This window comes from Trachypithecus francoisi, unplaced genomic scaffold (genome assembly GCF_009764315.1).
Source record: "Trachypithecus francoisi isolate TF-2019V2 unplaced genomic scaffold, Tfra_2.0 Lachesis_group2, whole genome shotgun sequence".
Lineage (NCBI taxonomy): Eukaryota > Metazoa > Chordata > Mammalia > Primates > Cercopithecidae > Trachypithecus > Trachypithecus francoisi.
The window spans coordinates 114,476,082-114,497,296 of NW_022681465.1; the positions used below are offsets into that span (position 1 = coordinate 114,476,082).

The 21,215-nt window shown below is 52.6% G+C and overlaps 2 protein-coding genes across 2 annotated transcripts in view; both read right to left on the reverse strand.

Annotated features, from left to right (window-relative positions):
• Positions 1–21,215, reverse strand: part of COL23A1 (collagen type XXIII alpha 1 chain) — a 365,686-nt gene that overhangs the window by 41,731 nt on the left and 302,740 nt on the right. Inside the window, 2 exon segments of the mRNA XM_033180209.1 lie at positions 10,204–10,230; positions 12,585–12,592. Of these exon segments, the coding sequence (XP_033036100.1) occupies positions 10,204–10,230; positions 12,585–12,592 (35 nt within the window).
• LOC117065408 (10 kDa heat shock protein, mitochondrial) lies at positions 17,467–17,956 on the reverse strand. The gene has a single exon (XM_033180208.1). The coding sequence runs from the start codon at positions 17,893–17,895 to the stop codon at positions 17,587–17,589; it is 309 nt and encodes a 102-aa protein (XP_033036099.1). The 5' UTR covers positions 17,896–17,956; the 3' UTR covers positions 17,467–17,586.

Below are 21,215 nucleotides of genomic sequence, written 5' to 3' on the forward strand. Positions count from 1 at the left end.
ACAGATGCTCTTCCTGACCCGTGGATGTGTAGCCTTGGCTTGCACACCCCCCCCCCCGTGATGTGGAACTCACTGCTCCTGGGGCAGACTGATGGGTTTGCAAAGATTTTGTTTAAGCCTGGTTCTTCTCAGGTTAGACCCTCCACCTTGCAGCGCCTGGCTCAACTGTGCCCAGGACCTGCACATATGGCTGGGAAGATGAGGCCTCAGGCTCCAGCCCGGGGAGGGCTCTCAGCTTGGCTGGGTAGGGCTGTAGGCCCCTTTTCCAGCCACCTGGAGTGGAACCCCAGAGTGGGCAAGAGATGGACAATTCCTCAAGGCTGGGTGCTCCAGGGCCATGGGCTTCTCACCTCCCCCTACACCCTTACCATCCCGGCCCATCTTGGGTGCACCCTCTCTCTGGATGTTCCCCCCGAAACTCCCCACTTATCAGCATCCTCTTCATCTTTTGACTTCGACTCACACCTCCCTTCCTCAAGGCGGTGCCCCTGACCCCCACCAGGCCAGGTCTGGGTTACAGGAGGCCACGAGGCATAGCGAAGCTGGAATTTGTGGGAGTTTTTTGTTCTCTCTCCCACTCAACCACAGGCTCCAAGTGGGGAGGGACCCCTGGATGCGTTTCCTGCTACTGTATCCCAAATGCCGAAGTGCCTTCTACAGAATGAGAACGCAGTAAATGCCTGCTGAATGGATCAACGGCGAAGGGAATGATTCAATGACCATCCATCCTGCGGGCTCTGGTGCCCGGCCGGGAACACTAGAGGGCGCTCTTGACCTGCCGAAAGCTGCCTCCAGCCCGGGTGGACTCCTGCGCTGGACTCCTGCCCTCTGGCCACAGCCTGGGAGATCAGCCAGGACGCTGCCATTGAGGACTCAGGCCCAAAAGGGGTGCCTTCAGCCTCACAGGCCACCCTGGCTGGAGTCGGTAACAGGGCAGCCGGAATGGTCCCTGAACCCAGTCTGTGTGCCCAACTCTGAAGCTCTCCTGGGGTCATCTCCTTGGCTCCCGCCACAGTTGAAGTTGAAGGGGCTGAGGCTCGGCGGGCTAGGGAGGTGCCTGAGGACACATGGACTATAGACCCCTGGGCCCATTCTGTCTCCACTGCATGGGCTGGACATGGTGCCAGCCCTGGTCCTAGGCAGGGCAGCTTCGTACCCAAATCACTGCTTTGTCTTTAGTCTATTTGCTTCAAAGACCTGGGCTTGGCTCAGTGACCTTGTGCAGGTCTGTGAACATGTTCTTCCCTGCGATGGGGCGAGGATGCTGTGGGGCTGGTCTGTTGCCTGGGGAAGCGGGAGTGGGTTCCAGCCAGTGACCACACTGCAAACATATCACAGACAAACCAGCAAAGCATAGGACCAACCCCCTCTGCTGGGCCCCCTACACTACTGTCCCTGCTAAGTCACCTCCCAGAGCTAGGTGTGGACAGAAGGTACCTGGGCTGCTGCCAGGAGGATGCAAAAAACTGCAGCAGATACAGGAGGCATCTGGGAGCCGAGGGTGGAGCAGCAGCCCAGGCCCCGCTGACCTGGGGTGGCTGCCTCCTGTGACTGGGCTGCCTCACATGGGACACTCATGGGGACACTGGGGACAGAGTGCTGGACCAAGACAAGGGGCTGGACTCAAGAGACACCTGCCCTGTGCTGGCTCAGGGCCCTGGGGAGAACGGCCAGCATGGTGGCCGTGGGTGCATCTCCCTGAGGTTCCAGTCTGGGTGCCATTATCGGGGACTCCGGAGTCTGCTTTCATCTCGTCCCAGCTCCACTAGAATCTGGGTGTTGCGGGGCAGCTCTGCAGGGGTCAGACGAAAATGAGATGGAGGATGTTGAAATCTAAAAACAGATGAATCTGGGATATTTCAGATAAATAATTTAACTGATAACATTTTTACAATCAAAGCTGTTTTTGAACTACAAGAGTGCAAGAGAGCATGTGAACGTGCGGTGCTCCGTGGGCCTTTTTTGTTCACTTGATTAATTCCAAACTGTCCATCTTAGTTCTTGATTTTGAAATTGGTCCCAGGCCGAGGCCCCGTCTCACAGACCACATTTCAGCCCAGAGCTCTCAGTCCTCTGGGGCCTTGGCTGTCGCTGCTCCCAGGACTTAGGCCGGAGATGAAGTGCAGCTACCGCTCCCTGGACTCCAGAGGGGCTTGGGCACGGCGCTCCGGGACCCGGGAGGTGCAGTGTATGTGGTTCCGGACCTGCTCAGAGCTGACCTGCACCACCTGCCAGCCCTCGTTTCTCATTCAGGCTTCACTAGCAAATTAGTGCAACCGCCTCCTAACCGCACCCCTTCCTCCAGTTTCTGCCCTGTAGGCATGGAGGCCTTTTCTACTTTTTAATAATTAATTGATTGATTTAAAATTTTATTTTTTAAAACATATGGGGTTTTGGCCAGGATTGGCAGCTCATGCCTGTAATCCTAGCATTTTGGGAGGCCGAGGTGGTCAGATTGCCTGAGCTCAGGAGTTTGAGACCAGCCTGTGCAACATGGCAAAACCCTGTCTCTATTAAAAACACAAAAAAGGCCGGGCGCGGTGGCTCAAGCCTGTAATCCCAGCACTTTGGGAGGCCGAGACGGGTGGATCACGAGGTCAGGAGATCGAGACCATCCTGGCTAACATGGTGAAACCCCGTCTCTACTAAAAAATACAAAAAACTAGCCGGGCGACATGGTGGGCGCCTGTAGTCCCAGCTGCTTGGGAGGCTGAGGCAGGAGAATGGCGTAAACCTAGGAGGCGGAGCTTGCAGTGAGCTGAAACCGGCCACTGCACTCCAGCCTGGGCGGCAGAGCGAGACTCCGTCTCAAAAAAAAAAAAAAAAAAAACACACACAAAAAATTAGCCAGGAGTGGTGGCGTGTGCCTGTCATCCCAGCTACTTGGGAGGCTGAGGCACGAGAATCACTTGAACCCAGGAGGTGAAGGTTGCAGTGAGCCAAGATCATGCCACTGCACTCCAGCCTGGGCAACAGAGGAAGACACTGTCTCCAAAAAAAAAAAGAGATGGGGTTTGGCCATATTGCCCAGGCTGAGCATGCCCTGCTCTGTTCAGCTGCTCCTCTGCAGAGACACCCTGGACAGGGAGACAGAGCTGGGTATTTCATCACCAGGGGAAGATTTAGAAATTCTTCCTCTTTTTTTTTTTTTTTTGAGACAGTCAGTCTCACTCTGTCGCCCAGGCTGGAGTGCAGTGGCGTGATCTCGGCTCACTGCAAGCTCCGCCTCCCGGGTTTACGCCATTCTCCTGCCTCAGCCTCCCGAGCAGCTGGGACTACAGGGACCCGCCACTGCACCTGACTAATTTTTTGTATTTTTAGTAGAGATGGGGTTTCACCGTGTTAGCCAGGATGGTCTGATCTCCTGACCTCGTGATCCGCCCGCCTCAGCCTCCCAAAGTGCTGGGATTACAGGTGTGACCCACCGCGCCCAGCCACGCCCCCTAATTTCTAATAATGGCTATGACACGGAGGTATGAATGGAGGTACGAATGAGGAACAGGTGAGGAGGTGAAATGAAGAAATAGACTTTTAAGTTTAAGTTAGACTTAGTTTTTGCTTTTCTTTTTTCAGAAAGCAGGAAAGCATCCTAACAATTGATCCCAGGAGTGGAATACAGTAGTTGGGAAGGGAGCAGCTGGGCTGCATACAGATAGGTATGAGGAGGAGAAACCAAACATCCACTCCAAGCATCCATTTCTCGGGGTGGTCTGAGAAGCACTCTCCTGCCAACACGCAGACCATCCTGGCCCCGGCCCTGCTAATGTAGGCAGCTTGAGAGGCCGGCTGGTTGGTGTGAGGGAGTGGGGTCACATAGCCTGGGTGCTAATCTAGCCTTTGGCATGCAAGCAGGCCACGTCTCAGCTAAGTCCTGTCACCCTCTGAGCTCAGATTTCTCATCCATCAGGTAGGACTGAAACAACTAGCCTCCCATGGTGGGACGGCATGCATGAGTGTGCACCCAGCAAGCACTCAATACTTGCACCTGCTTCCCTGGCACACTGGAAGGGCTTTGGGAGATAAAGGGTGACAGTCTTTTCTTCTCTGTTCCCAAAGGAAGCATCGCGAGGGGGGGATCTCCGGCCCTTTGGTAGTCTGTCTCTGGGGACAAGTGATTTCTTTCTTTTTTTTTTTTCAAGACATGGTCTCGCTCTGCTCTGTCACACAGGTTGGAGTGCAGTGCTGTGATCTCGGCTCACTGCAACTTGCCTCCTGGGTTCAAGTGATTCTCCTGCCTCAGCCTCCCAAGTAGCTGGGACTATAGGCATGTGCCAGTACACCCGGCTAGTTTTTGTATTTTTTTTTTTTTTTTTTGGTAGAGATGGGATTTCACCATGTTGGCCAGACTGATCTCAAATTCCTGACCTCAAGTGATCCATCTGCCTCAGCCTCCAAAAGTGCTGGGATGAGCCACCGTGCCCAGCCAGGACAAGCGATTTCTATAAACACAGAGTCAAGTTCCATCCCCCAGCCCTTGCCTCTGTCTTGGTTCTACTTGGTGCAGCTCTGGGAGACCTCTTTGGCTTCACCTTCTATTGTTTCCCTGTCACCTGCTCACTCACTCTGCCACACTGACCTTGAGTGTACCTGAACACACAAAGCTTGCTCCAACTTCATGACCTGCACACTTGCTTTTTCCTCTGCTGGGATCTCCCTCAAGATCTCTGCAGCTTTTTCATCATTTAAATCTCACTTCAAGCCTTCTGATTATTTAATCCAAATTATACCTGTCCATTCACCCAGCCAATACTCTCATCATATCCTTGTTTTATTCTCTTTAAAGCACATTAAATGATATCTAAGAAAAGTTTAAATAGGTTTCTGAATGTGTAAAACAAACCAGAAGGTCACTAAAGCCTAATGTTAAGAGTTAAGACAATCAAACTACCAAAGAAGAGGAAAAGCCAACATTGTGACATTGTAAATAGGAGATGAGAAGGTCTAATGTTTTCTGTGTAAAAGTAAAAGTTTAGGCAAGATTAAGCCCTGCATGAGTGACAGGTGCTTTCATCTTAGTCAGAAATCACAGTTTAGAGAAGAAAAAAGGGCTTGTAATAAACAAGATACCTCCAGGAAGATGACATTGAGCTTCTAATTATTCACTCCTCTCTCTCCCAGGGCAAACTCCCGTTCCCATATGGTTCTCCAAAGACTGTGACTGGGCCTGATCCATCTTTGTGCTACCCCAGTGCCCAGGCCAGGGTATGACACCCATCAGATTTATTGAACACAGGCAAGCCTCCTATTTCTGAGACGGCAAAATCACTTTATCAACATAAATACTGATTACTACCCCAAAATGCAAGAGTGCTGTGCCTAGGGCTCCTCTGAAGGCCAAACCTTTGATTCACAATGTTCTGAGTTAAGCATTATCCCTATGCTGTTGATTCCATGATATCTTCTGTCCCTGGACTAGTTGGGATCCAAAAGGTCTTAAACACGGGTGATTTCCCCTTTAAACCCTATGCCTGCAATTCCAACCTTTACCACGAGGTGACAGGATTACACAAACCTTATCAAAACTAGTTTAATCTCTGACTACTTCTAATTAAAATACGCCCTAAATTAAAACAATATTCATACATATATGCGTATATTTTAAAACTTATATTGGCATATTTTTAAAAGTATAATACCCACAGTTGGCCAGCATTTGGGGAAATATGCAGCATTTATTCAATGTTGGTGGGAATGTAAATTAGTATAGTCTCCTGGAGGGCAATTTGGCAATGTAGATCAAAAGCCTTAAACATGTGCAAACCCTTTGGTGCAGCAATTCCACTTTTAGTTATTTATGCTAAGGAGATAATCATGGAAATAAGCTATATTTATTCCCAGGATGTTGAATGTAAGGGTGAAAAATTGTCAATATAAATAATTTAACTTTGGCCGGGCGCGGTGGCTCAAGCCTGTAATCCCAGCACTTTGGGAGGCCGAGACGGGCGGATCACGAGGTCAGGAGATCGAGACCATCCTGACTAACACGGTGAAACCCCGTCTCTACTAAAAAATACAAAAAACTAGCCGGGCGAGGTGGTGGGCGCCTGTAGTCCCAGCTACTCGGGAGGCTGAGGCAGGAGAATGGCATAAACCCGGGAGGCGGAGCTTGCAGTGAGCTGAGATCCGGCCATTGCACTCCAGCCTGGGCGACAGAGCGAGACTCCGTCTCAAAAAAAAAAAAAAAAAAAAAAAAAAAAAAAAAAAAAATAATAATAATAATAATAATTTAACTTTGAGACTAGTTAAATAAATGATATATTGGAACAAATACAATGTAGCCATTACATTCTCTAAGGATTTTTAATGATGCAGAAAAAAAGTCTCATGCTATATTTAGTGAAAAAAATAGTACAAAAAAAGTCCAATGTAATTGTATTTCAAATTATGAGACTGACGTGCTGCCTACTGTGCTAAGAAGGCACTTGTAATTCTATTTTAAAGGCAATAAATATAAAAGCAAACTTGCATATAAAGAATACTAGAGGGCCAGGCGTGGTGGCTCAAGCCTGTAATCCCAGCACTTTGGGAGGCCGAGAAGGGCAGATCACGAGGTCAGGAGATCGAGACCATCCTGGTTAACATGGTGAAACCCCGTCTCTACTAAAAAATACAAAAAAAAACTAGCCGGGCAAGGTGGCGGGTGCCTGTAGTCCCAGCTGCTCGGGAGGCTGAGGCAGGAGAATGGCGTAAACCCGGGAGGTGGAGCTTGCAGTGAGCTGAGATCCGGCCACTGCACTCCAGCCCTGGCGACAGAGCAAGACTCCGTCTCAAAAAAAAAAAAAAGAAATACTAGAACAATCACCAAGATAAGAGGACTTATCTGTGAGTGGCAGAATTAGAGATGCTTTTTCCTTGTGTTTTTCTCTACTGTCCAAATGTTTTACAATAAACATGCTTTTTGTTGTAATCAGAAGAGGCTGTTAATGAATCCTTGGGAGCAGAGAGGACAGGCCAGCCTCTGTACGAGGAGGGCATGGACAGAGCGAGCCGGGCCCTTGTCGGCTCTGACTTCCTCAAGTCCACAACCTGCCCCACAGATGTGGGTGGCCTCTCTGCCCCGTGTCCTCCAGCCACTCCTATCAGGTCCACATACAGACCTGGCTTCAGCTGAGGGAACTGGCCTGAGTTAATCCAGAAAAGCACTGACAGTCGCCACCACCGCCCCCGGCCGGACTCGATCCTTGCTCTTACAAAGGGATAAGATACAGGCACAAAGAGTAAAAAAAAAGAAGTCCTCCCTGAGGCTGGTCCAGAAGTTTACTAAGCTACAAAAACAAACAAACAAAACCTTTTTCTAAAACTGACCATTCTCTACGTTGTTTTTCCAAATATTGCAATTTTATACTGGGTAGATTAGAACGCTTTCTGAAACCCATCTTTTCTTCTCTTGAGACTGTCAACGATGAGGAAAGCGGGATTTACGGAAGGGCTGCCACATACAGGACTGGACGCGGCCTCTGTGCCTGACACTCATTTAACCCCAGCTCTGCGGGTGTCATATCCCCAGGCCCCAGAGGTCAAGTAGCCGGCCAGATCCACGCAGGTGACTGACTCAAAGCCACGGTGATCCTCTGCACGAGGGGCCTCGGAGGTGGCCAGGCCCTTTAGCAGGAGGCAGTCACCCTAGCCTCTGGGATGACCACATGGAGCCATCTGCAAATACACCTCAGGCTGAGAGCTGGGCAGAGCCCTCCTGTCCTCCACAGGCCAAAAGACAGGAATTTCTGCTCAGGACCTGGGCCCAGGAGCCTGCAAAAGATGCCCCTCTTCCTCGAATGGGGCTGCTTTTCCTCCTGCAGGGGACGCTGAGCGGGGCGTCTGCCCCACCCGTGGGTCTCGCAGAAGGAATGGCCCAGGTGGCAGTGCGAGGACGAGGGGCTTGGAGGCGCACAGCTGGGCTTGCTCCTGGTGCTGGCGACAGGAACGCCCTGAATCCAGCCCACCCAGGGAAGACGCCGATCTCCGTGTGGAAATGGGGGTCTGCGTGTAAGCTGGGGCTGGGTGACCTCAGGGAGGCGGCCATCATGGGCTGTGATACTAGCTTCCCAGAGACTTTGAGGGGTCCCCTCACCCCTCACCAAGCCCAGCCTGCTCAGGCTTCCCAGTGACTGGGGAGCTGCTGGTAGGACCAGGGGCACGGCTGCCAGAGCTGCCTACACACAGGAAGTGGGGGGGCTTGCTGGACCCCAACTCTCTTCCTTCCAAGAAAGCTCCCAGTGTCAAGCCTGAGGGACACCCGCGGGGCTCCACACACATCCATCTGTCCATTCCCAGCCCCGACAGTGACAGCGCTCTTTCTCCAGGCCAGGCCCAGGTGTGAGGGAGCCCGATACCACCTCCACACTCAACTTCATCCTTAATTCCCGACAGTCCTGTCACGGCCCCAGGGACAGCAGCCCCGGGTTTGCCCTGACTCACGTTCTGGGTGCTCTAAGCCAAGGGGCTTTCTTTTCCTAAGGCTTCACAGCAAGTAAGCTGCAGAGATGAGAACCATGCCCAGCTACTTAATCCACACCCAGCCTCCTGCCTGTCGGCCGCAGGGCCAGCTGCCCACCCCACCCAGCTGGGTCCTGGGAGGAAGGAGTGAGGGAGAAGAGGCCTCTGTGGGACGCAGAACCTGGCAGCTGCTCTGGTGTGACTGAGAACAAGCCCCCTGCCCCTCCCCCGGGTAAGCAGGCAGCATCTCCCCTGATGCTTGAGGCTGTGGCTGTGGACTGCTGGGTCACTATTTGCTCAGAGGAAACAACGGAGAAGAGGGAGAGAAAACCGCTCACCCACTCCCCACCCTCTCCCCTCTGGACCTGTGAATACAAAGTAACTGGGGCAAAGGGAACTGGGTCGTGCCAGGAGTGGTTCTGTTAGTCTCCGGTCCTCCCGAGCTGGTACTGGTACAGCGAATAATGCCAAGACACGAGGCTGAACTTTGCAGCAAAAGCCTGTGCTTCCTCAAGACGCTGGACACCCAAAGGTCCGGGCTGCCGTGCCCAGGAGACGGAAGCCTGACCCTGCCTAGTCAGAAGAGCAGCTGGGGACTGTGGCAGGGCCCTAACCCCAGTGTGCGCCATGGGATGAGGGTGGATCACAGCTGTTTTTCACATTACATTCTTACTTCCGCGGAGTCTGAGAGGCCAGGCTGTTTGCTGCTGGGGGAGCTGCCCTGACTGCCTGGGAGATCCCAAACTTTACTCAGCCCAGCACAGGGCCACTCTGGCATGAAGTCAATGTTCCCCAGAGTTACCACCAAGTCCTGGAGGGCTGGGTTTGTGACACATTTTGTGCCTTCATCTCTGCATTCACAGAGCAGAAAATTAAAGCTCAGAGAAGGTGAGCACCTTCTCTAAGGTCACTCAGCCAGGAGGAAGCAGAATGGACGCCATGCCAAGTCTCCCTGGTGCTGGGGCTGGACTCCCCTCCTCTACTGCAGGACCAGGGACCACCCCTCTTCATTGCCAGCCGTCCTGACTGCACAGATCTGGCCCCTGAATCAGCCAGCATTTCCCTCCTTGCGTCTTCCTGCCCTGGAGGCATAGAATGAATCTGCCCCTCCCTTGATGGCCCTGCCAATCTCTTCTTCTGCTGGGCTCCCCCTGCTCTTTCTGATGTCTCAGGACCTCCGGATGCTGCTGCCATGACCCTCAACCCCCGCGCAGGACCTGGCCGTGGCACAGCCACACTGTGTCTTGCTGCTGATGTGGCACTCACTTGGCCTGGGTTGGGACATGTATTCCAAGAATGCGCTAACTTTTGGGTTAATTTTAAGAGATCTGCCAAGGGATGACACCACAAGGCCAAACTGGAACCAGCCAGTCTCCTGTTATCGAGTGACGACGAGGAGTGGTGGCTGGGACAGGGAGTCCTCCGCCCACTGGGAAGAGGCCCAGCCTGTCCAGTGGAGCACGCCACAGTGCGGGGGCTGGACTGCTGGCTCTTGGCTGGACTTACTGAAGAAGCAGTGCTAGGTGGACTCAGTGCCACCCAGACACCTGAGCGAGGTGCTCTGCTTTGCCTCCAGGGCAGCCCTGGAGATCTGTGCAGCCCTGGAGCTCACGCGAATCCCGTCCACAGAAAGACCACTACTGCTGAGGAGCAGAGGAGGAGACGAGGAGGAGACAGGAGCGCAGACAGAGTTAAATCAAGGCTCAGGGAAAGAGTATTGGTTTAAGAGAAAAGGGCGAAGAGAGCAAAAAATAAATGACAAATTACCGGGTAGCCATCTCGTCCTGATTGCCCCTGTGGTAATTAATACGTCATTAATAATCAGACTTTCGGCAGAAACCATATGGCAACACTTAGAGCTCAGTCAGGGCCCAGTCCCGCGCCGCCCCCGACAGCTGGCTGGTGACTTGCTCTGAGGGGAGGACTCAAGGGCTCCAGGGGTCTTGGGGGCAGAGCAGCCCTTTCCTGCCTTGGAGGGCCAGGCTGGTGGGACCAGGAGCCTCGGGGCTTTATCGGGGTCCCAGGCATAGTCACATGAGTGTCCTCCCCACGCTGGCCGGGCAAAGGGTAAATGCCACGTGGGGACGTGGGGTTCTGGAGGGTGGAGCCACAGCCACATGACCCAACCAGGAACCACAAATGCTCCTTAAACTGTGCCTGCAGAGAGGCCTGGAAGACAGCCTGCTTCCTCTCAGTTGCCACTGGGATGGGGTGAACCAAGAAAGCGAGCCTTAGAAGCCAGGACTACGGGGGGTGTTCACTGTGGCCGGAGGCTTCTCTGCCCCCTAGTTCTGGTCCCTGGAGCAGTGACCACCCTGCCTGGGTGCCACACTTTGGCACCCATCTCCTCGGTCAGACCCTTGCAGGTTTTGCAGCTTGAGAATTTCTGCATTTGTTTAATCCATTTAATATTTTCACTGCCAAGTTAAAAAAACAAACAAACAAACAAACAAACAAACAAACAAACAAAAAACACTCCATAGCCCCCGGCGTTAGGTACTTCAGCAAGTTCATCCACGCCAGCCTCCCTGAGACAGCCAGGAAGAACTCAGCTGCCAAACATTGCTTGAGGCCAACAGATCAACACAATCCTGTTGGCTTGCATGGCTCACGGTGGGGCTACATGCACCGAGAAGCCCAGATTCTGAAGGGCACTGACCAGGAAACGAATCACGGTATGTGGAAGTAAAAAATAAAATGGTTCATCTGAAGGAAATTCCTTGAGAAGGCTGGTTTTGGCTCTAGCTGACTGTCAGTGTGCTTCTTGAATGGATTAGTTGGGATTTATCGGGCTCTGAAAAACTGACAGCGTGAATCAAAGGCAGGCGCATTCTTTGCCCTGGAGAATGAATGGGATTTCTAGGGCCACGTGCAATCCCTGCATTCAAAGCTGCCTCTGGCCGGCCAGAAGTTCAAGGGAGCCGCCCAGTGCTTCCCTCATACCCTTCACACCCCTCACAAATGCAGTGACATCTCCCTCCTGCTCCCATGCAATGCCCTCACCAGCCAGCTGTGCTCACAAGGTCTCAGCTGTCTGAGCCACATTCTGGCAAAGAAGAAAAACGAACCCCAGGGTCTGGTCAAGCCCGACTCATTGCTGGGACAACTGCCCGACTCTGCAGCCCTTTCTGCCACAGCATGGCGCACCGCAGCATTTAGAAACATCAACTGCCACAGGGCATTTTTTTTTTTTTTTTGGAGACCGAGTCTCGCTCTGTCGCCCAGGCTGGAGTGCAGTGACCGGATCTCAGCTCACTGCAAGCTCCGCCTCCCGGGTTCACGCCATTCTCCTGCCTCAGCCTCCCGAGCAGCTGGGACTACAGGTACCCGCCACCTCGCCCGGCTAGTTTTTTGTATTTTTTAGTAGAGACGGGGTTTCACCGTGTTAGCCAGGTTGGTCTTGATCTCCTGACCTCATGATCTGCCCGTCTCGGCCTCCCAAAGTGCTGGGATTACAGGCGTGAGCCACCACGCCCAGCCCACAGAGCATTTTAAAACTATGGGCATGGCGCTAGCATCTCTGTGTACCAAGGGGAGCCCAAGATTTGGCAAGGAACAGCCAGGCTTGTGCGCTGGCTCTCTTGCTAGGAAAATGGTCACAGAACGTTTCAGTGTACAGGTCAAGCCTGTGGAATTCTGTGCCTGCATTCACCTACAAATTAAAAAACAACATGACTACTGTATAGGACTGATTTTTTTCCCCCAAAACACATTTTTTTGTTTTTGTTTCTGAGACGGAGTCTCGCTCTGTCTGTTGCCCAGGCTGGAGTGCAGTGGCACCATCTCGACTCACTGCAACCTCTGCCTCCTGGGTTCAAGCAATTTTCATGCCTTGATTTCCCAAGTAGCTGGGATTACAGGCACCCGCCACCATGCCTGGCTAATTTTTGTATTTTTAGGAGACATGAGGTCTCACTATGTTGGCCAGGCTGGTCTCGAACTCCTGACCTCAAGTGATCTGTCCACCTTGGTCTCCCAAAGTGCTGGGATTACAGGTGTGCGCTACTGCGCCTGGCCGCTTTTTAATAGGACTGATTTTTTCTTGAGGACACACCTCCCTAACCAAAATTATGTTCATGGAATTGCAACAGAGAGAGAACTGAACATCTTATCTTTCAGAAGTAGACAGCACAGTCCAGGACACTTACTGGAGGACCTGCAAAACACAAGCAGAGAAGCCACAGTCAGCGTCGAAGGCAGAGTCCCCTCGCCTGTCCTCAGCACGGCTCCTGGCCACTTCTCCCTGGAAGGCTTTGATGCTGCCATGGCTATTTCCTGCCATGGCCTGAAGCTGGGGGCAGAGCAGAAGGAGCACCTTTGCTCTTGGAGAGCCCGGGGTGGTCCCTGGGGTGGTGGTGACAATTCCCACAGGCATGGGTGCATGCACTCATGTCACCAGGCAGCTTTGGGTTCTGGCGCTGAGTAGGAATCAGAACTTGTTCCTACTTAAAGAACAAGCTCTGGTGCTCCTGAGGGGATGGTTAGTTTCTATTGAGGGGAGACAGGGGAGCAAACATTTTGGACAGAGAGAATACTGGGAGGAACAGCAGATGGGTGTGGCTGAACAGGCTTTTTGGGGGAGGGATTCCTGCTGCCCAGCCCCAGGGTTAGAAATGCATGAGGAGTAGCAGGGGCTGGGGCTGTGGCTGAGACTTGTCTACCAGGTGAGGGCTCACAGAGAACCCTGATGAGGCCCACGGGGGCTTCACCTCACAGCTTGCAAGGCATGTAGCATACCCATTATTGCATTTGACCTTCCCAACCATCTTTCGTGAGAGGTCTGATGAACGTCTCCATCGGACAGCGGATAACGCAGAGGCTCACAAAGCCGCGACTTGTGTGGGGCCACATTGTTGATTAGGGGTGGGGTGAGCACGTGCTGGATGGAAGGAGGTCTCCCAACTCTACCAGCCCTAGGCGCTGTGCATTGAGCCACGCCACTGGCAAACCAGACCCCAAACCTCACTCGAGGTTACCCGGGGAGGCAGCACCCAGTAGTCAGTGACCAGCATGATTTATACGTCCCAACTATGAGCCAGGAGCCATGGGGGTAACTCACGGGACCAGTAGTGAGTGCAAGAGGCAAGAGCCCTGACTCATGAATGTTGATGAAGCAGACAGATCCCGAAGAGGACATCTACACAGGGAGAAGGCCAGGAAGCTCCAAGCACAGCACAAGGGCCCTGACCCAGGCTGGGCCGAGTCCAGAGGGTGAGAAAAGAGGAGGGAGGAGTGTTGCAGAGATGGACAAGCTCAGAACATGCCAAGATCATGGGCTTTTGAGGAGCCAGGAGAAGTGAAGGCTGCTGCAGTGAGGGAGGGCCAGAGAAGGCAGGGCCGGCCAAGCCTGGGGGTTTGTTTCCATGTCATGGTCTGGGGGGCTTGGTTCTAAGGGTGAAGGGGAGTCAGTGAAGGGTTCTGCATGGAGGAGTGATGGGGAGGGACAAGAGTGCACCTGGAGATGCACCGAGGTGTCCCTGTGCAGGTGCTGGTGGGTGAAGGGGAGAATGGAGACTCAGGAGATGTTGGTCAGAGGAGAGATGGGGCTCGCACAGCAGCAGTGCATAGAGGAAGGAGAGAGATGACAAGGATTTTTGGCTTGAAACACTGATGTACTCATACCCAAGAATGATGACATGGGGGACAGTGGTTTCCCCAAGTCTAGATCAGAGGCAGAGCAGAGCAAGATGCTGGCAACCTGGACATCCCATTGAGCTGACTCCTCATTGTCAGCCAATGACCTTGATTCCTATTTTCCAAAGCAAACAAAAGCTGCCGGATAGGTTCACCATCGCCTTTCCAACACCAGTTATACCCATCTGTGCCTGTACCTGCACCTCAGCCTGCACCTGCATCTGTACCTCCCCCGTGCCTGCACCTGCATCTGCAACTATGCCTATACCTGGACCTGCCTTTCCACCTGCCCCTCCCCCTCGATCTGTTCCTGCACCTGCACCCGCACCTGCTCCTGCACCTGCCCTCCTCTCCGTGCCTTCAGGTTAACGCAGAGGAACTGACCCCACCTTCAATTAGGCCACTGTCCCCTCTGTATTGCCCAGAGCCTGGCGCCATCCACAGTCCCTCTGGATCTCAGTCACACTTGCCCTCTCACACAAGTCCTGCCCAACAGCTCTGAAACACGCTCTAATTCCTCGGATGGCAAAGCCATCCCTTGGTCGCACACCCCCTTCTATTTCTGCCCTTCCTCCACTCTCTCCCTCACAGCAAGAAACAGTGGGAGGCGGCTTCAGAGGGGCAATGAGGTGGGGCAATTGGGTAGGGCCTTGAGCAGAGAGAGGATGTGACCTGGCTCATATTTTAAAGATGAAAAACACCCAGTGTGGGGTGGCAGGGGTAGAATGCAGAGGCTACCGCATGCTGTAGAGGAGAGAGGATGGTGGCTCACAGCTGGTGGTGGCAGTAGAAGTGCTGGATGTGGTTGGGTTCTGGATTGATTCTGACAGCACAGCCAAAGGATTTCCCTAGTTTTGGCTTGAGCAACTGAAAGGATGGGGCTGCCATCAACAGCGGTGGGGAGATAGTGGTGGGACAGGCTCAGCTGAAGGGGTCAGAAGCTTGGCACATGTGGCACGGCTGGAAGTAAAGAGAAGATCAGGAAGTCCTGGAAGCGAAGTGGAGAAAGTGTCCCAGGAGGGAGCGATCGCCTGTGCACGGGGCAAAGGAACCTCCCTGCAGATGGGTCAAGTAAGAAGACCAGGAACTGGACGCAGCAATGCAGAGGCACGTCTGGGGAGTGACAGGAGTGGGGTCTGATGGGAGAGGGTTTCAGAGAGAAGGGGGGTGAGGGATGTGGACAGCGGGTGCTTTTGAGGAGCTCTGCAGCAAAGGGGAGGAAATCAACAGTTGCTTTGTGGGGGTGGGGCCTGGCGATGGGTATTTCTTTAGGATGAGCGACATGGCCACGTGTTTGTAGGAGGTGAGTGGTCCAGCAGAGAGAGGATTCGGCGTGGGAGGAGAAGGGGAGATTCCTGGAGCAACGTTCTTGAGGAGGTGAGAAGGGCTGGCTCCTGGCGCTGGCACAGATCGGGGCCTGGACAGTCCATCTGTGGAGATGGCAGGAGGAAGAGTGCCTGGTGCTGCCAGGCATGTGCCATGGAGGTGGGAGTTCACGCAAGTTCTCTTCTGATGGTGCCAACTCTCCCAGTGAAGCAGGAAGCAAGGCTGTCAGCCTCAGGTGATGACAGTGCAGGAGGTGTTGGGGGACTGAGCGGGAGAGGCTGAATGGGTTGCACAATGTGGCCTCAGCCAGGCGGCAGAAAGGGCCACGGGGGCTGGGGGCGTTTCTCTCCAGCTGGGTAATCTGCACACACCGGAGTGGAGCATGTGGAGGGGGCTGGGTTCCGTCTGGGGTGGGGCTTTTGCTGAGTGAGAACGAGGGAGGAGGGAGGAGCAGGGAGGTCTGGCATGGGGCAGCTGGCAGGATTCCAGCTGGAGGGGTGAGGGGCAAGGGCCTGGGATCCATGGATCTGAAGGCTGGAGACAGAAGGGTTGTAGGGGTCAGGGAGAGGGAGTGGGCTGGAATTTGTGAACTGAGAATCTGTGGATGCTGCATTTATATCGGGCAAGACCTCGGGAGGGAGAGGTTGTGGTCAGAGGAGGCCAAGTCTATCAGAGAGGAGGCCATGGAGTCCAGAGGCCAGGCTGTGTAAGGGGCTTCTATGTGGCTATCAAGATTCCTAAGAATTCACCCAGAAGCACTGTGGGAGAGAGCGCTGGTGACCCAGGGGCTGGCACCGACTAGCAATGAGATGGGTGCACCTGGGATCAGAGATGGCTTCAAGAATGACGCCCCATCGCCACCCCAGTCTCCCATTCTGGGGCCAGGGTCATGTTTCTCCAAATGCAGATCTGATCCTGACACTTCCCTCCTCACCGTCTTGTTCCTAAGACAAAGGCCCGAACCCAGTGGTGCCCTCCACGTGGTGATCTGCCGCCCCAAATCACTACCTAGCTCCCTCCCCAGGGACTCCACACCTGAACCTCTGGGAACAGTAGGGGGAGATGTGTTATAACCGCTAGTTACCACAAAACAATGAAATTGGATCCCTGCCTCAGCATCAACCAGGATGAATTCCAAAAGGATCAACGATTTTACAGGTTAAGAAAACTATAAAAATCCTACAAGAAAACGTGGGAATACTCCTTTCTAGCCTTGGAGAGGGCAGGCTTTTCCACCTATGGTTCGTAATCCAGAAGCCATAAAAGACAGGCTTGATCCAACCATATAAACCCAAAAAATGTCTGCAAGGCAGAAAGTCTTGGAAGCAAAGTCAAAGGCCAACCTAGGCCAGGCGCCGTGACTTGTGCCTATAATCCCAGCACTTTGGGAGGCTGAGGCAGGCAGATCACTTGAGGTCAGGAGTTCAAGATCAGCCTGGACAACATGGTGAAACCCTGTCTTTATTAAAAATATAAAAAAACCCAAACAAAACAAAACAAAACAACAAAACAAAAAACCAATTAGCCGGCTGTGCTGGCGTGTGCTTGTGATCCCAGTTACTCGGGAGGCTGAGGCAGGGCAATTGCTTGAACCTGGGAGGCAGAGGTTGCAGTGAGCCGAGATCACATCACTGCACCCTGGCCTCGGTGACAGAGTGAGACTCTGGCTCAAAAACAAAGCCAACCTAGGAAACATATATCTAACTCAGGTCACAAAGGCAAGATACCTTGACATAAAAACATTCCTACAAGACATCTCTCAAAACATCAGCAACTTAGTAGAAACAATATATCCAAAGATATGAATGAAGAAGTCAAAGAACAGAAAATACAAATAGCCTTGAAATATCTGGATTATGAACAAGGATTAACTTCTGTAGCTACAAGTGCTAATCTTCATAATAAAAGAAGCAAAGGTTAGAATTATGATCATATCAGATTAAAAAAATGACCTACTGTGTGAAGGGCAATGAGGACAGTCACCTTACACACTGGTGAGAGGATCAATTGGAACCTTCTCTCTAGGGAGTGATCTGGCAATACTTTTTTTTTTTTTTTTTTTTTTTTTTTTCATTAGTTATCATTAGTTTATTATAAAAGAGAAATATGGAAATTATTTACATGATGAAAGATTTCAGAACTTCAGTGGAATGGGCAGCTTCACGTTGATGCCATTTCAATAGTGACTTTTCAGTCTACGTACTTTCCAAGAATGTCACCATCTCTAAACAGGAAATAATCCTTGTCATCTAGAACTACTTTGGTGCCTCCATACTCTGGCAGAAGAACTTTATCTCCAACTTTCACGCTAACCGGTTGAATCTCTCCACCCTTTCCTTTAGAACCCGATCCAACAGCGACTACTGTTGCTTGCAATACTTTTCCTTGAGATTTTTCTGGAAGCATAATGCCTCCTTTGGTTACAGTTTCAGCAGCACTCCTTTCAACCAATACTCGGTCAAAGAGTGGAAGAAACTTTCTAAACGCTTGTCCTGCCATGACTCCCTCCGCCTCAGACTCGTACTCTGCTCTTGTGTAGCGCCGCAAGGAGAGACTCCGATCTGGCAATACTTAATAAGATTTAAAATGTATGCCAATTGCCACAGCAATTATCCTCCTAGAAATGTATTCTGCAGCTATGTTAACACATATGTAAAAGGAGAGGGGTATAAAAACAGTCCTTATCACAGAAGTGTTGAGATAGTAAAAGTATTAGAAATGGCACAGATAGAACTGATTAAATAGAGGATGGTACAGCTGCAAATGGAATACTATGCAGCTGTGAAAAAGGTAATGTTCTGTAAGTTCTGAGATGGAACGATCTCCAGGGCGTATTGCTGCATTTTAAAAGGGTATAGAATGGCATGCAGTAGAAATGATCTGTAGACTTTTGTTTGTATAAACAGGACATCTCTAGGTGTGGGTGCAAGGAAGTGATCATCAGGGTTGCTTCTGAGTAGCGGGGCTGAATGGCCAGAGGGCAGGAGCGGCAGACAGACTGACCTTTCACCCTGGGCTCTTTCACACCATTGGATATTTGTGTATGGCTCACGGAGCCAAAAGCGTCAACACACTTGAACTTGACAGTGGCGGGAGAAAGCTCTGTGTCTTTGTCTGTTCCTCCCAGCTTTTGCTGCCTTTCCTCACACTCATGTCCAAGCTGCCTCCAGGGAAGCTCAGGCTGGGATTATTATTCTGAGAGCCTGAGGTCCTGAGAGCAGAGCCCTGGGGACTGGCGTGAGGTGCAGCCCAGATGAGACGAAGGAGGGGCTGTAAGAGTAACCATCGCTCCCTCCCTCAGCACTCATCATGCGCTGGCAGCTCCATGAATGCGTTCCCCAGACCATCATGTAACCCCTGCTTCAACCTCACTAGGTGCATTTTACAGATGAGGAAACTGAGGCCCAGAAAGGCTACCATGCCCAGGGTCACATCCTCTTCTGACCTTCCCCAGGTCAGAACAGAGAGAAACTGTTCTGGCAGAAAGAGCTCTAACGTGTACTGAGCTTCCCCTGAGGTCCCTGGGAGGGTGTGTGGTGTGTCTGAACCACCCGGCTGGTGAGGCGGTAGTCCAGCCGAGGCAGTCCCGCAGGACCCTGAACCCATGGCCCCATCCATGGCCTCCAGACGGGGTGGCAGAGCGGGAATGGCAGCATTCCGGAGACTGATCTCCTTGCTAGCGGGACAGGCCACATCAAGCTCATCTACAGGACTTTAAAACACACTGCCCACCACTTCTCTTGGGCCCTACTGGCACCATGTCACCAGGCTACCATTGCTTCCTGCCAGCACCATAATCACAGCCTCCTAATCTGACTCCTTCTCCTGGGTACCCAATCCCACCAGCCAGAGGGGCATTTAAAAAATGCCCAACCCCTTCCCAGGGCTTCCCGCGGCACACGGAATGAAACCTCCTGGCCCAGCCTTCTTGCATGGCCCAGTCCTTGCCAGTCTCCAGTGCCCTTGGGCACCGTGCTCTGCTCCACCCTTCCCTCTCAGTTCCCCAGGCTGCCAGCTCCCTTCAGTCTCAGACATTCACAGTGGCTATGTTCCTGCAGCCGGCATGGCATGGCTCCACTGCCACTCCCTTGGACAAACCTTCTACAACGGTGACATCCGAAGATGTCAAAGACAAGGCCGGGCGCGGTGGCTCACGCCTGTAATCCCAGCACTTTGGGAGGCTGAGGAGGGTGGATCACCTGAGGTCAGGAGTTTGAGACCAGCCTGGCCAACATGGCGAAAACCCATCTATACTAAAACTACAAATATTAGCTGGGTGTGGTGGCGGGCATCTGTAATCACAGCTACTCAGGAGGCTGGGGCAGGAGAATCGCTTGAACCTGGGAGGCAGATGTTGCAGTGAGCCAAGATCAGGCCACTGCATTCCAGTCTGGGCAACAGAGTGAGACTCCATCTCAAAAAAACCAACAAAAAACAGAGATGTCAAAGACAAAGATGTCTCCCACCCTCCCCGCACTGGTTTCTATCATCTTTCCCTGGTTATTTCCTTCCATGCGTTTGTTGCAATCGGTAGTGATGATTTACTTGTGGGGCGGGGACTGTTTCTGTCAGTCCCCGGCAAGGCACTTCCCTGAGAGGGACCACATCTGCCCAGTTCATGCTGCCTCCTTGCTGCCCAGATGGGAGCTGGGCAGGCACAAGCACTTAGCCAGCACCTGCTGAATGGATGAGGGCCGAAAAGGGCAAGAGCGCCTAGAGGCTCTCTTTTCGGAGGCATCGCATTTTCGGAGCCCTCTGCACTTGACTTCATGTACTAGGTTTGTGCTGTGGCTGCCACAGCCTCTGGAGATGGACTGTATGGCCTGAAGCAAGCTGGGCATCCAAGAGTGATGGATGAGACAGAGGGGTTGGTCCAGGCCAGCCAGGGGTTTCTTGCTTACAAAGTGAGCTGGCTGCAGGGCTTCCAGGTGACCACAGGGTGGTGCCCCGAGGCCCAGCCCTTTCGCGCGAGGCCTTCAAACGTGTGTTCCAAGCATAGGATGGTTCCACTGACTTTGCTGTCAGGAATGTGGGAGCCATTCAGTAAGAGCCAGATGACCTGGGAAATAGGTGAACGCACCTGATGAAGTAGAGGGTTTGATGATTCTGGGGCCTCTTGGGCTGAATGGATGTGGCCCAAGAGAGTTCCTCAAACCGGGAAACTTGCCCATTCACACCTTGGGGTTAGGAGCAGGTGGGCAAGCTGCTTGCTGTGTTACCAGGTAAGCAGAGGTGCGTGGTGGTCTTGGGAGCCCCCGATGCCCAAGCTCTCAGCCCCTCTGGGAACAAGGATGTCTCCAGTGTTTCCCAAAGGGCGTGTCCAGCCTTCCTGAAATGCAAACCAAGAGGAGTATTTCCCACAGCCTGGCAGGGGCCAGGCCTACACAGCAGGAGGTGAGGGCTGGCTTCAGTGGTGTGAGGCTGCCAGGGTCACTGTCCCTGCTCACAGCCCCACACCTGCTCCTCTCTGTTGCCCCTGGACTCCTAACCTCCCCTCTGCCTGGGACCTGCTCTCCCTGGTCCTGATTGAGCCTCTCTTCCTCTCTCATTCAGCCAGCTCAGGTAAGATGCCGCACCCTGGCTCCCAGCTCTCAAAAGCCTGAACCCATTCCCAGAATAACGACAACAACCTTTAGGGACTTTTCCCCAAAGGAGCAGAGTGGGCCAGGCTGGTCTCGAACTCCTGACCTCAAGTGATTCACCTGCCTTGGCCTTCCAAAGTGCTAGGATTACAGGTGTGAGCCACCACGCCCAGCCTCCTTTTCTAGTTGTTAAGATGGGAAGTTTGCCTATTGATTTGACTATAAAATCCTTACAAT